General features: G+C 58.2%; 1 protein-coding gene across 1 annotated transcript in view; it reads right to left on the bottom strand.

Annotated features, from left to right (window-relative positions):
- Positions 1-10,354, bottom strand: part of PRRX2 (paired related homeobox 2) — a 57,617-nt gene extending 47,263 nt beyond the window's left edge. The window contains exon 1 of the mRNA XM_034929263.4: positions 9,845-10,354. Coding sequence (XP_034785154.1) covers positions 9,845-10,103 — 259 coding nt within the window. The 5' untranslated portion in view covers positions 10,104-10,354. The remainder of the gene's footprint in view (positions 1-9,844) is intronic.
- Positions 10,355-13,395: the final 3,041 nt, after the last annotated feature.

Here is a 13,395-nt window from a genome sequence, read left to right on the forward strand (position 1 = left end):
GGTGCACTGGCTTTCAAGACCTCGGCGTTCTGCGGGGTTTTATATGGGAGGCCCGCGCAGAGCTCTGGCGGCGAGATAGGCTGCGAGGCCCCTGCCAGGCGCGCCCGCCCCGCGGCTCCCGCTTTGATTCCGAGGTTTGCAGCCATCCGCGTGGTAATTCCAGCTCTGGTTAAATGTCATTTTTAATAACGCCATCTCTGGCGTGTAAACGTCTGCGCCCACGGCAAGAAGGGAGGCCAGCGAGGGGGAGACCAGCAGTGGGGGAGGACAGACAGGGAGGCGGGGGTGGGGCAGGAGGACAAAGTCTGGGGCAAGCCAGCCCCCCCTGGGGGCAGTGGATCCCCATCCCCAAGAGAGCCCTTTGAGGGGACCCCCTGGGGGAGGGAGGGTAGCAGGGGGGCAGGAGGTGCCGGCAGGATGCCAGGAGGGGGCTTGTCCAGTGGCTCCAGCTCAGCAGGGGTGCTTTTGACTGCCTCCTACACCCCAACCCTGGCCACCAAAGCTAGAGGGGGTCAGGATGCTGGTGAGGGAGAGACAGGAATCGTCCCTATCACATCACCCCTGCATTCCAACCCCCTGGGCTGCCTTGGGCTGGTACTCAGTAGGTGCTCAATGGATGCTGGTGGATGGTCGAGAGCAAATACTTCCTCCTAGACCTGGCAGTGCAGCTTCAGCACAAAATCCAGTCCCTGGGGATGCTGGGGCTTAGCCTCAGCGCAGCCCCCTCCCTCTCCTGTATACTGCACACTTCCGGGCCCTTCCAGGTCCAGAGCCAGCCTTATGCATCCTGCGGCAGCTCTGCCCAGCCTCTCTGTCCCCTCGAGAGGACCGCTTTCCACTCGGGTAAACTGAGGAGGGTGATGGAGGCAGAGTCAGCTCTGGAAGGAGCCCGCAGCAGGGTACAAGAATCGCTAGGCAGGGGGCTATTGAATGCAGACGCACAGGCCCAGGCTCCGAGTCCAATCCGGTGGGTCAGGGTGGGACAGGTGGGTCAGGGTGGGACCTGGGAACACGCACCAGCTCTCTGGGTGATTCCGACGCAGTGACTCCTGGGACCACACTAAATATGTCCATAAACAAATGTCCAACCTTCTTGTCTTGCAGATGGGGACATGGAGGCTCAGACCAGCCACAGGGTGTGTCTCAAGCTGTAGAGCTGGGCAAGGCGAGGCAGGAACCCCATGTCCTGACTCCTAGTCTGGGGCCCTTCTCACTGCGTCTTGGGCAGCAGTGTTACAGGAGGTCACCTGCCCTCACCTTGTCAGATCTCAAGCAACTGAGGTGTTCGCTCAGCTCTGGGGGCGGGGGGGTCCCTCTGTGGAAGTTTCCAGTCCTCACAGCCTGGGCCTCCTTCTCTGTCATTGTCTCACTCCCAAGCCTTCTCCAAAGACTGCGAGTTTTGCAGCCCACAGCCTGTTGCCCGGTCCCCAATCCTACAGGCCTCAGCTCCTTGGCTGCTCCATGACCCGTTGCCCCTACTCACTCCTAGCCCCTCCTACCGCCCCCAAACTGGAAGGTCCAGGCTGCCCATCCCACGCACAGAAAAGCAGAATCAATCACAGAGATAAACCAAAATAATATCTTCCAGAGTCTGCTTCATTTTTAGGACACAAGAAAAGATATCATTAGCCATCAAGGGCCCCAAGGGGACCCATTCTGTCATCTTGGTGGCCCCCCAGAGCCTGGCTGGGCACAAACAGCTTCCGTGATGTGGAAGGGACACAGAGCAGGGCGGCTGGACCTGGGCTCAGGGCAGCGAGAGCAACCGGGGACCCAGTGCTTTCTGGGTCTCATAACAACCTCTGCTTCCAGGACCTGGTGCGACTCTGTGGCTCCTGGGTTCTGGCTGGAGCGGGGTGTCCCGGTAAGCCATGCTCCTTGGGAGGGGCAGCCGTGGCCAGCTCTGCCTCTTCCAGGCTGGGGATGCTGTGCCACCTGTCCCCCTGCCCCATGTCACCTCCCTACCTGCTGGATGCTGACCGCCGGGCACCCCATCTCTTCGTCTGCTCAGTGTGGGAGCCAGCGCGATAACTTCCCCAACCTCCCTCTGTCTAAACAGGAAGCTCCCACGACTCTCTCCTACTCACCACCTCGCAAAAGGCACTTAACCCTTGGCCCACACAGGTGCAGATGTATCTGCCCATCTACTCTCCAGCCGCTGCGGCCGCCCTGACCACTAACAGCCAGGGCTCCATCAGGGGGCCGGGCTGGAGCCCTCATGATGAGGGGTGTGTGTGTGCCTGTTGTGTTTGTGTTTGTGTGTGTGTGTGTGTGTGTGTGTGGGTGGCATGGGGGGTATGGGTCTGTGTGTGTCTTTGTGTCTGGGAGTCTGGGAAAGCCAGACCATGTGGTTCCCAAATGCCAGCCTAGGACAAAGTTTTTACCAACAAAATGAGAAAAATAGGGGCAATAAGTGAGCTTTTTATGAAGCTAAATGAAGTCAATTTTGGGAACCTTTGTTTGTTTCATTTTTTTATTTTTTGAGACAGGGTCTTGTTCTGTTGCCCAGGCTGGAGTGCAGCGGTGTAATCACAGCTCACTGCAGCCTCGAACTCCTGGGCTCAAGGGATCCTCCTGTCTCAGCATCCCGAGTAGCTGGGGCTACAGGTGCATGCTACCATGCCCAGCTAATTGTTTTTAATTTTTACTTTTTGTAGAGGCACGGTCTTGCTACATTGATCAAGCTGGTCTTGAACTTTTGGTCTTAAGCAATCTTCCAGCCTCAGCCTCCCAAAGTGCTAGGATTACAGGCTTGAGCCACCTTGCCCAGCCAAGAACCTTTCTGTACTCAGAGATGAAGATACTAAAAGGTTCTTTCTTGGATGAAAGGGTGGGGACATAGGGCTGTGAGTAAATGGCTTTTCTTGGCAAACCTTTAACACTGTCCACTGTATGCCACTTCCTCTCAGTTACTGGAAATTTAACTGGACTTGAAAACTGGAAGTCTGGGAACCACAGGCCGGCAGTGGAACTCAAGGATTGACACATTATAGGTGTTCGGAAAATGACTGTAGAATGAATGAATGAATGAACAAGTGCGGGAGCTGGGGATGGAGGGGGAAAGGGAACCTGTCCTATTGCTGTTACACAGAGACAGGGACCCTCCACAGCTCTCGTGCATCCAGGCAGCTGGAGACAGGTGAGGGAGGCCGTTCCAGTTGTTTCTGGGCAGGAGGGGAAGGGCATCACCCCCACACTCCCATGTCAAACACCCCAGCCCCGGGCAGTCCCCACTCTCCAGGCCTGACCCATCTCCCTCACACTTGAGACATGACCCAGGCCAGGTTGCTGGAGATATTGAGGAGAACCCCCCCAACCCCGGGCCACCTCACGGCCCGTGAATGCAGCCTGCGCCTGCCTGGGGGTGGACATCCCTGGTCAGGCCACCCCAGCATTCCCGGGAGCCAGGGGCAGCTTCAGGCAGTGGTGGAGATCAGGGGTTTTGGAACAGGAGGGCCAGGCTGGAATCTTACAGGAATGGGAACGGTGTGACCTTCACCTCACACCTCAGTTTCCCTCTTCATAAAATGGGCTTCACACGGCTGGCAGGAGGACAACTCCAATGAGGCCTGTGATGCCCCAGCCGACATGCAGAACACACAGCTGCTGTGCCCACGAGGCTTCCCGGTCACTCTCACCATGTCCCCTCACGCCTTCCTTCAGCCCCACCACGGCCACCCCCTTCTGCCCCACTGGCGCAGCCTCTGGCCCAGGGTGGTACACTGCTGTAAGGGTATCTTCAGGCAAGCATTGGGTCCCCTTAAATCACCCCCAAGGTCCCCTTCCACCCTGGGTGAGCCACTGTCCTTTAGGGTCTAGGAAACCACGGAAGTGCCCCAAGTTCTGCCGCGTCCAGCCTGACCCCACATACTTGCCTGGGACAAGCCACCGCAAACCTTCCTTCCTGCCCCCACCCACTCAGAAACGCCTAACATAGGCACAGAGCCTGTTCTGTGCCGCCCCTCCCCTCCCACCCGCTTTAATCCCCAACAAGCCTCAGCCAGAATCTCCCCAACAGCCAGGCGAGCTCCCCTTCCCTGACTCCTCCAGCCCAAGGACTGTGCAGGAGAGGGAGGCCTGGACTTGTGATCCAAAACCAAATCCCTCCTCTCCTTTCCCAGCTGTGAGGCCTCGGGCAGGTTGCTTTGCCTGTCTGGGCCTCTGACAGCCTCGCCTGACTCACAGGCCCTCAGAGAGCATCTTCAGGAGCTGCGGTGGAGACGCTTTACTATGAACTAGGCATGGTACCCAGAACCCTCACCCACTCAGGGCTCGACACGCCCTATGAGGGATACCACAGCCCTTGTTCCTATCCCACAGATGGCAACACTGACTCGCAGGGTTCTTTTCAGGCCTCAAGGGAGGTGTGTAAGCCGGCGCTGTCACTACTGCTCCAAGCTACTTTTCTGGAGTTTTCTGGGAGGGGACAGTGGTGGCTCCAGCCTGTTGAGTTTCTGCTCACAGAGAAGGGCAAGCCGGTCTAAGCCCCCTGTGCCAGGCCCCCAAGCTCCACCCAGATGATCTACTGGACAGAGGAGCAAGAGGTCCTGGAACCACAAATAATGAACCAACCCTCCCTGGCGAAAAGAAGGCCGAGATGCAGGCCACTATCCCGCCCTAGCCACGCTGGGAGGCCCAGCAGTTCCCAAACGGAAGGCCCCCTGGGCACTCAGCCTCTCACTCACTCCTCCTCCCTCCCTGCTCCCCAGCTCCTGCTGAGACATGATCATCTGAGGGTCCAGGCACCAGGCCCAGCTCAGACCCAGGCTCAGAGACCCCACATCCCGGGGAGACACGCCCATCATGGGGTTCCTAAGCCTGAGTCAAATCATCTCAGTCGGGAGGGCCTCCCAACCCTTGCACGCCGTCTCCCACTGTTCAGGTGGTGAACGAGGCACAGAGAGGGGACATGACACCCCCAAGGTCACACACGGAGAGGAAGGCAAAAGCAAGGACCCCAACTGGAGCATCCCAGCCCCCCAAAGAATGCTCACTGACTGCATGACTCCCCTTGTCCCAGGAAATAGAGAAAGGGGAAGGAAGGGGAGAGGGGAGGGGAAGGAACGCAAGCTGCCTTTCAAAGGCTGGGCTCCCAGCAAATAGAGAAAGGGGAAGCAAGGGGAGAGGGGAGGGGAAGGAACGCAAGCTGTCGTTCAAAGGCTGGGCTCTGAAGGGACCCCTTTGTCTCTTCCTCCGAAGCCTGGCTCTGGTCTTGTGATGATGCCCTGTTTCAGCATCAGTTACAGGGAGGCCGGTTAAAAACCGAAGTTAGCCGTGGAAAACAGTATTATGGTCGCTTAACACATTTAAAGGTAGGGCCGGGCACGGTGGCTCACACCTGTAATCCCAGCACTTTGGGAGGCTGAGACGGGTGGATCACCTGAGGTCAGGAGTTCAAGACCAGCCTGGCCAACAAGGCAAGACCCTGTCTCTACTAAAAATACAAAAATTAGCCAGGTATGGTGGCACGCACCTGTAATCCTAGCTACTCGGGAGGCTGAGGCAGGAGAATCACCTGAACCCAGGAGACGGAGGTTGCAGTGAGCCGAGATCACACCACTGTACTCCAACCCGGTCAATGGAGCAAGACTCCGTCAAAAAATAAAAAATAAAAAAACTAAAGGTAGAACTACCATAGAATGCAGCCATTCCAACACTGACTAGATATCCCAAATCATTAAAAGCAGGGACTTGTATACATCCACGTCCACAGCGGTGCTGTTCACAGTAGATGGGAACAACCCACGTGTCTGTAGATGGGTGAACGGATACAATGTGGTCCATCCATACAGTGGAATGTGATTCAGCCTTCAGAAGGAAGGAGACTCTGACGCATGCCACATGGGTGAGCCCTGTAGACGTCACATTAAGTGAAATAAGACGGTCACAGAACGGCAAATACTGTAGGATTCCACTTACATACGAGATCCCTAGGGTAGTCAAATCCACAGAGACAGGAAGCGGACTGCTGGGTGCCAGGGGCTGGGGGAAGGGGAATGCATGTTCAAGGGGGTGCGGTTTCAGTTTGGGAAGATGAGAAAGTTCTGGAGATGGATGGTGGTGGCGACTGCACGACAATGTGAACGGACGTAATGCCACTGGACAGCATTCTTGTAAATGGTGAAAATGGTCAATCTGATGTTAGGCATCTTTTATTGCAATAAAAAATAATTGAAGGTAGGTCTGCCAGTCTCTTAACTCAGGCCCTGAGCTGAGCCCTGGGGACCCCCACCACAAACCAGACTCACCCCTATTAACAGATGCACCGACAGCCCCTCGAGGGCTCCCACCTAACCCTGCCTTGCCCCGTGCCTTAGATGCAAGCACTTCATCTTCCCAAATCTCTGGAAAATGAATCCACGTGGGATCCCAAGGTTTCTCCTGCAGTGAATCCTGGGGTTTTCCAAAGCAGGTACCAGCCCTGAGCACTGGCCACCCAGCCTTCCCTGGCCAGAGGCCTCACCCCTGCCTGGCTCTAGGGGCTTTGTTTATTTTCCCAGTGTGTCCACGTCCCTGTTTCCGCCCTGCCCACAGGAGGGAATGCTTTAGAGAAAATCTCAGTTATTAATGTGGTTTCTTTTGTTGTAAGTCATTGCAAAGGCAGCAAACCAGGGTTTGTTTTCCTAACGTGCTTGGCATAGCTCAGCGCCTGGTGCAGCCCTCAGCGTTTGACTGGGGAGGAAGGAACCCGCGACCCTGGTTTGTTCTGAGTCACTGGCGAAGCCACGGTCTTCCCGGCCATTTCTGGAGGGAGCCTGGTCTTAGAAAGTCATTGGCAGTAGCGGGCTTTATCTACTTGTGGCTTTGTGCAAACAAAAAATTTTAAATTAAAAAAATAAAAGTTTGAGCCTGCTATCCCAGCAGATTGAAGACATATTAATTCCTAACTCATTGGTGTCCCCCATTAACCCTTATTTTTCTTTCTTTCTTTCTTTTTTTTTCTCCTGCCTCAGCCTCCCGAGTAGCTGGGATTATAGGCGTCTGCCACCACACCTGGCTAATTTTTGTAGTTTTAGTAGAGACGGAGTTTCACTATCTTGGCCAGGCTGGTCTTGAACTCCTGACCTTGTGAGCCAACTGCCTCAGCCTCCCAAAGTGCTGGGATTACAGGTGTGAGCCACTGCGCCTGGCTAACCCTTATTTTTCTAATGGGGGCACTCCCTCTTTGGTGCCATCTCTTTCTTTTTTTTTTTTTTTGAGATGGAGTCTCATTCTGTTGCCCAGGCTGGAGTGTGCAGTGGTGCAATCTTGGCTCACTGCAACCTCCGCCTCCCGGGTTCAAGGGATTCTCCTGTCTCAGCTTCTCCAGTAGCTGAGATTATAGGCATGCACCACCACGCCCGGCTAATTTTGTATTTTTAGTAGAGATGGGGTTTCACCATGTTAGCCAGACTTGTCTCAAACTCCTGACCTCTAGTGATCCAACCACCTCAGCCTCCCAAAGCACTGGGGTTACAGGTGTGAGCCACCGCCCCCGGCCAGACCATCTTTCTTTGGACCTGAAAACAACTCCAAGAGCCACAGGAAAACCCACCTCCAAGCATGTCTGGATCCCTGGTGAGGGGACCGGGCTCCTGTATGTCCAGGACTGGAGGATGATGCCGCAGCCCAAGACTCAGCCCACTGGCCTGATGTCTGCAGTCCCGGCAAGCCCAGCAAGGTTTGGCTGCCCACTTTCAAAGGGTCGAGGATGGGGAAAGAAGGATCCCATCTCCCCCACCTTTGGAGCCTTTAGGACTTGGGAGTCCACAGCAAGTGGCAGTGGTGGGGCCGCCTGACCCAGAGGGATGAGTTGGAAACTGGCGCCTGCCCTGCAGTCCCCTCTCTCCACCTTCTGCCTGTAGACCCAGATCCAGGCCACACCCCGGGCGGAGCCCAGGGACTCTCCCTGCCAGGGCTCCATCGTTCTCAGGGCAGAGCTAGGCAGCTTCCAAGACGGACCAGCCCATGAGCGCCTCCTGGAGCCTGGCCCAGATGCCACCCCACCTGATCCCACACCCAGTGTGTCCCAAGCATGCCTGGGTACTCCCAGTGTGCCAATGCCCCTTCTTAGGAGAAGGCCTGGAGGCCTCATGGGCTCTCCAGGAGGGTGGCTAGCCCCAGGGAGCTGCTGGGGAGACCCACTGCACACCCAGCTGCCTGGAGGCTGCCAAGGGCCTTGTCTAGGCGCCCACATCCCCAGCTGACACTAGCTGTTCTGGGATCCCCGGGGAAACCCGCCACCAGAGACCTCCAACACTGTGTCCGGGAGAAGCACGGCCTTCCCTAGCCGTCCCCACAGCAGGGGTAGGTCAGAAATGGGCAGGCCGTCCCCTGGCCAGGACTGGAGTACGAGACACCCTGGCCCCCTTCCTTCCCTCCTCACCCCTCTCTCCTCTCCCTTCCTTCCTCTTCCTCTGTCTCTCCTCCCTCTCTCTCTCCTTTCCTTGCCTTCTCCTTTCCTTCTTTCCCTTCACCTTCAAGTTGTTCCTCCTTCTCTTCCCAACCCCTGGAGTCTCCCTTCATCAGGGTAAACCGGGACCTCTCCTCTGTCCTGGGGTTGGGGGACCGGCTCAGAGCCGCTGAGGTCCTCAAATGACCTTGGGCCGGCAGGGCATTCCCCCAGCACAAACCAGAGGGCACCTGCTTTCCTCCGGGCCAGAGTGGACATCTCCCTCCCCTTTTCTACTGAGGAGCTAAACCCCAACTCCTGGGAGGTCTGCTGGCTTCACACTCACCCCGGAGGGTGCAGCCAGTGGCCAGTCCACTGTGGCCAGTGAGTGGTGGCCGCTGCCATGAGGGAGCCAGTGGCTTCATCTCAGCCACAGGCTGGCAGCAGCTGGGTGCACTCAGAAGGTGCCCCGTGAAAGGCAGGCGTGTTGCAGGCGTCCTCGTGGACGCACATGGATTCAGACTAGGCTGCAGCCACCTCTGTTTTCCCTGCACCTCCTGTCTCTGAAAAGCCAAGGAACGCAGCCACCAGCCTGGGCACCCTGAGACCTGGAGGCTGGTGCCGGGAACAGGGTCCCCCGGGGCGGGTGGGAGGGCTGCTGGAGTCAGGCGGGCACACTTCAGGGGCCCAGAGCCCCCAGCAGGCCGGCCCATCCCCAGAGCTAGGGGACAGGGGCCTAGCTCACCCGGCCCCCATCCTTAGTGTGTGCTGAGCCGCGAGGACTCCGGTCCTCCCCTCCCCCACTGAACCGTCCGGGGCTGGGGCCTTTGCTTTTTCTCCATCTTCTCCCCGTCCCTCCCCTTCTTACCAAGGGCTCAGGACCCTGCCATCCTGTGTCACTTTTTGAAAAAGGCCACTTGGGTGGGTTGTTTGTTTTTAAAGCCCCTTCCTGATGACCTTTGACCTCCGCCGGGGAAGAGAGGCCTGGCTGGGCCGTTCCACCGAGGCAGCTGCTCCCGGGGCAAACTGGAGGGTGGGGGTGGGCAGGCACCCTCGCCCCCCAAAGAGCCCAACTTAAGACCGAGGAGGAGCTGGGGCGGCGCTCGCTCGTGCGGGAGGGGGCGGGTTTGAAACCCCAACGTGCAGCTCAGCGGCTTTGCCCGACTCAGGTCTCTGTTTCCCCAGTTGTAACGCGGCAGCAGCCACACCCACTTCCCAGGCTGTTCGGGAGCCGAACACTGGGGAGCGAAGGCAGCGCACTTCCCCGTGGGGACGCACCCCAAGACCCGAAGAGGGTCCCCCTCCCCCAGCCCAGAGTGCTGGTCAACCGCCGCCCACCGTCACTTACACGCGCCCCCAGAAGTCCTGCCGCCGACCACGCGCCCTGCATCTTCGCCCGCCCCGCGCCGGCTCCCCGGGCCCCGCGCCCCGGCCCCGGCCCCGCCACCCCCGTCCCTGGCCGGCCGTACTCACCATCCTGCGGCGCCGCCTCGCTGCCGCTGCTGCCCCCGGACGGCTCCCGTGCTGCGCCCTCCCGCGCCTCGGCCCTGGCCCCGGGCCGCGCCGCCAGCCGCCCGGCCGCCGCCACCTCTTCCAGGTCCAGGAGGTGGCTCACCGAGAAGTTCTTGCGCGCCTGGGCGCAGTCGCCGGGCCCCAGCGCGGGTGGAGGCGGCGGCGGCCCCGGGCCCAGCGCCGGCTTGTCCAGGGCGAAGGCGGCGGCCGCGCTGTCCATGCCCGCGAGCGGCCCCAGGGGGGCCGGCGGGGGTCTCGGGCTCGGGTCCCAGGAAGGGTCGCGGGCGCGGGTCGGAGCGAGAGCCCCGGCCGCCCCGCGATCTGCCCAGCTCCCGCCGCCTCCTAGCTTCGCGGCCCGCCCGGCGCTGACGTCGGGGAAACAAACTTTCCGCCCTCCCCTTCTCAGCCACGGCCGCTCGCTCCGGAGCCGCTGGTGCACGCGCTGCGCCGGCCACACGCCCCTTCTTGAAGCAAACCTCGCCCCCAGTCCTCTCCTCCGCCCTCTCCTCCCCGCGCGCCTCGCCCGCCCCCACCCCGGCTGCTGGCGCTGGGGGCGGGGAAGGGGTGTCCTCCCTTCACCCTCCCCACCCACTTTTTAGGGAGTGGGAGGTTCCGTGTTTTGTCGTTTTCCATCCCCCAAGTGTCTGGGAGGTGATGGCAGAGGGATTCCCCCCTTCCCTTTACAATCGCCTCCGCAGGTGGAGGGGGCGGCCCAGAGACGGAGGGGACGAGCCCCCCACTCCCAGCTCCAGCCTCACTCCCCTCAGCGCCCCCAACAACGGCCCCGCCCGCCCGCGCTGGCCGACAGAGCTCTGTGCACACCACCCGCCCCAAGGCTGTCTCTCCCAGCAGGCAGCGCATCCTCAGGCTCCTGGGGTGTACGCGACCCCCCACCCCGCCTCTCCCCCGCTGCTCCCTGCCAGGTCCCCCACACACACCCACACACCCGGTGCGCACCCCCCAGGAGGCCCCAGGCCCTTCCCCAAGGAAAACCAAGCGGGGAGGCAGGAGCTTCGCTGCAGAATTCCTGGCGCACACACAGAGGACAGCCAGCCTGAGACGGGTGACAGGAAAGAGAGAGGCAGACTTAGGTGTCCGCTCTTGTTTCAGTTTTGTTTTTCAATGAAAGCACAGAAAAGATGTGCGGAGTGAGCAGACCTGAGACCCTAAGCCCCCCGGGATGCCTCTGCTCTTTCTCCAGGACAGCCGCTCGCCGGCCCGTCCCTCTGTCGCCCTGCCCTCACTATGAGGCATAAAGTCACATCAGCCAAAGTCGCCTACCGGAGGAAGCCTTCAGCACATCCTTTCCCGGTTCCCACATGGAAAACCGGCCCGCACACATCCCTGAAAGCCTGCGGACCATTATTTTTATTTATTATTTATTATTATTATTATTTATTTTTATTTTTTTGAGACAAGAGTCTGGCTCTGTCGCCCAGGCTGGAGTGCAGTGCCGTGATCTCGGCTCGCTGCAACCTCCGCCTCCTGAGTTCAAGCGCTTCTCTTGCCTCAGCCTCCCGAGTAGCTGGGATTACAGGTGTGCATCACCATGCCCGGGTAATTTTTGTATTTTTAGTAGAGGAGGGGTTTCACCATGTTGGCCAGTCTGGTTTCCAGCGTCTGACCTCAGGTGATCCACCTGCCTCGGCCTCCCACAGTGCTGGGATTACAGGCGTGAGCCACCGCACCCAGCCGGGAACACTATTTTTAAGGAAAGCCTAGCAATACATTATAATCCTCACAGCGTGTGTTGTTTGTGTCCGCCCCCACCCCCTCCCGCGCTGGAAAGGAATCAAAATGAGGCCGAGTAGGCCGGGCACAGTGGCTCACGCCTGTAATCCCAGCACTGTGGGAGGCTGAGGTCGGTGGATCACCTGAGGTCAGGAGTTCGAGACCAGCCTGGCTAACATGGTGAAACCCTGTCTCTACTAAAAATAATAATAATAAAAAAAATTAGCTGGGCATGGTGGCGGGCGCCTGTAATCCCAGCTACTGGGGAGGTTGAGGCAGGAGAATCGCTGGAACCTGGGAGGCGGAGGTTGCAGTGAGCCGAAATCACGCCATTGCACTCCAGCCTGGGCAACAAGAGTGAAACTCCATCTCAAAAAAATATATAAATTAAATAAAATAAGAAATAATAATTTAAAAAATGAGGCCGAGTGTCCCTGAAGTGTCTTTAGCCACAGCAATCCGTGCAGGTGCACACATGGGTAGGGAGGGTTTGGAGATGACGGGGTTCTCTGTCCTTGGACCTCTGCTCCAAGGAGTGTCCAGCAAGAAAGGCCAGCAAAGAGGCGCCAGTCTCCCTCATCCTAGGCGGCTGGGAGGAGCCCAGTCTGGGCACCAGGGCATACCCAGTGCTGCCCACAGTGTGTGTGGCTGAACCACTTTCTGAGGAACCCAGCAGGGTAGGGCCACTACTGGGCTCAGGATGTCTGGGAGGACCCTGCCCCTGCACCCAGCAAAACCCGCAGAGTGGAGGGGTCTTACCCAGGAAAAGCACAGCCCACTGAGTAGAGGCTTCATCCCAGAGGCAGAACAGTTTTGTGTTGGAGACAGGGTTCCAGCCCCAGCTATGCTCCTACTGCCATGTGGCCTCAAATTCAGCACCTTGGCCGGGCGTGGTGGCTCACGTCTGTAAGCCCAGCACTTTGGGAGGCCGAGGTAGGTGGATCACCTGAGGTCAGGAATTCGAGATCAGCCTGGCCAACATGGCAAAACCCATCTCTACTAAAAATACAAAAATTACCTGGGCATGGTGGCATGCACTTGTAATCCCAGCTACTCGGGAGGCTGAGGCAGGAGAATCGCTTGAACCTAGGAGGAGGTTTCAGTGAGCCGAGATCGCGCCACTGCGCTCCAGCCTGGGCAACAAGAGCAAAATTCCATCTCAAAAAAAAAATCAGCACCTCCCTTCTCCAAGCCCCAGCTCCCTGCCAGTGGAAGGCGCCTAATGAAGAGCCTGTCTCCTGGGCACAATGGGGACTCCATAGTAGGTGAACTTCCGGGCCCATGGCCTGGGACACACAGAGGGTACTGTTGGCATTGGCCTGTGCAGTCAAAGGGCCTGAGGGATCATCTAGATCATTCCCTTGGAAGACAGATGGGAAAACTGAGGCCAAAAAAAGGTGAAAGCTCTTCTAGAGCTGGGAGAACCATGGAAATTGTTTGGTCTAAGCCCTTTTGTTTTACAGATCAGCAATGCGAGGCCCAGAGCTGGGAAGTGCAGTGTTCCGATCTCTCGGCATGGCCAGTGGCCACAGTGGCTTCTTCCACTCACTCCTGCAATTACTTATCCTACATATGTTGAGAGGTAACTCCATCTCTGTAGCATGATGGCTGTCTGGCACCAGCCTCCTGGGTGCAGATCAAGACCTTGCCTGAGCTTTGAGCAATCTACTTAGCCTCTTTCTCTTGGGGGCCTTAAATGTAAAATGAGCTGACTGGGTGTGGTGGCTCAGGCCTATAATCCCAGCACTTTGGGAGGCTGAGGTAGGAGGATCTTTTGAGCC

Source organism: Pan paniscus, chromosome 11 (assembly GCF_029289425.2).
Source record: "Pan paniscus chromosome 11, NHGRI_mPanPan1-v2.0_pri, whole genome shotgun sequence".
NCBI lineage: Eukaryota > Metazoa > Chordata > Mammalia > Primates > Hominidae > Pan > Pan paniscus.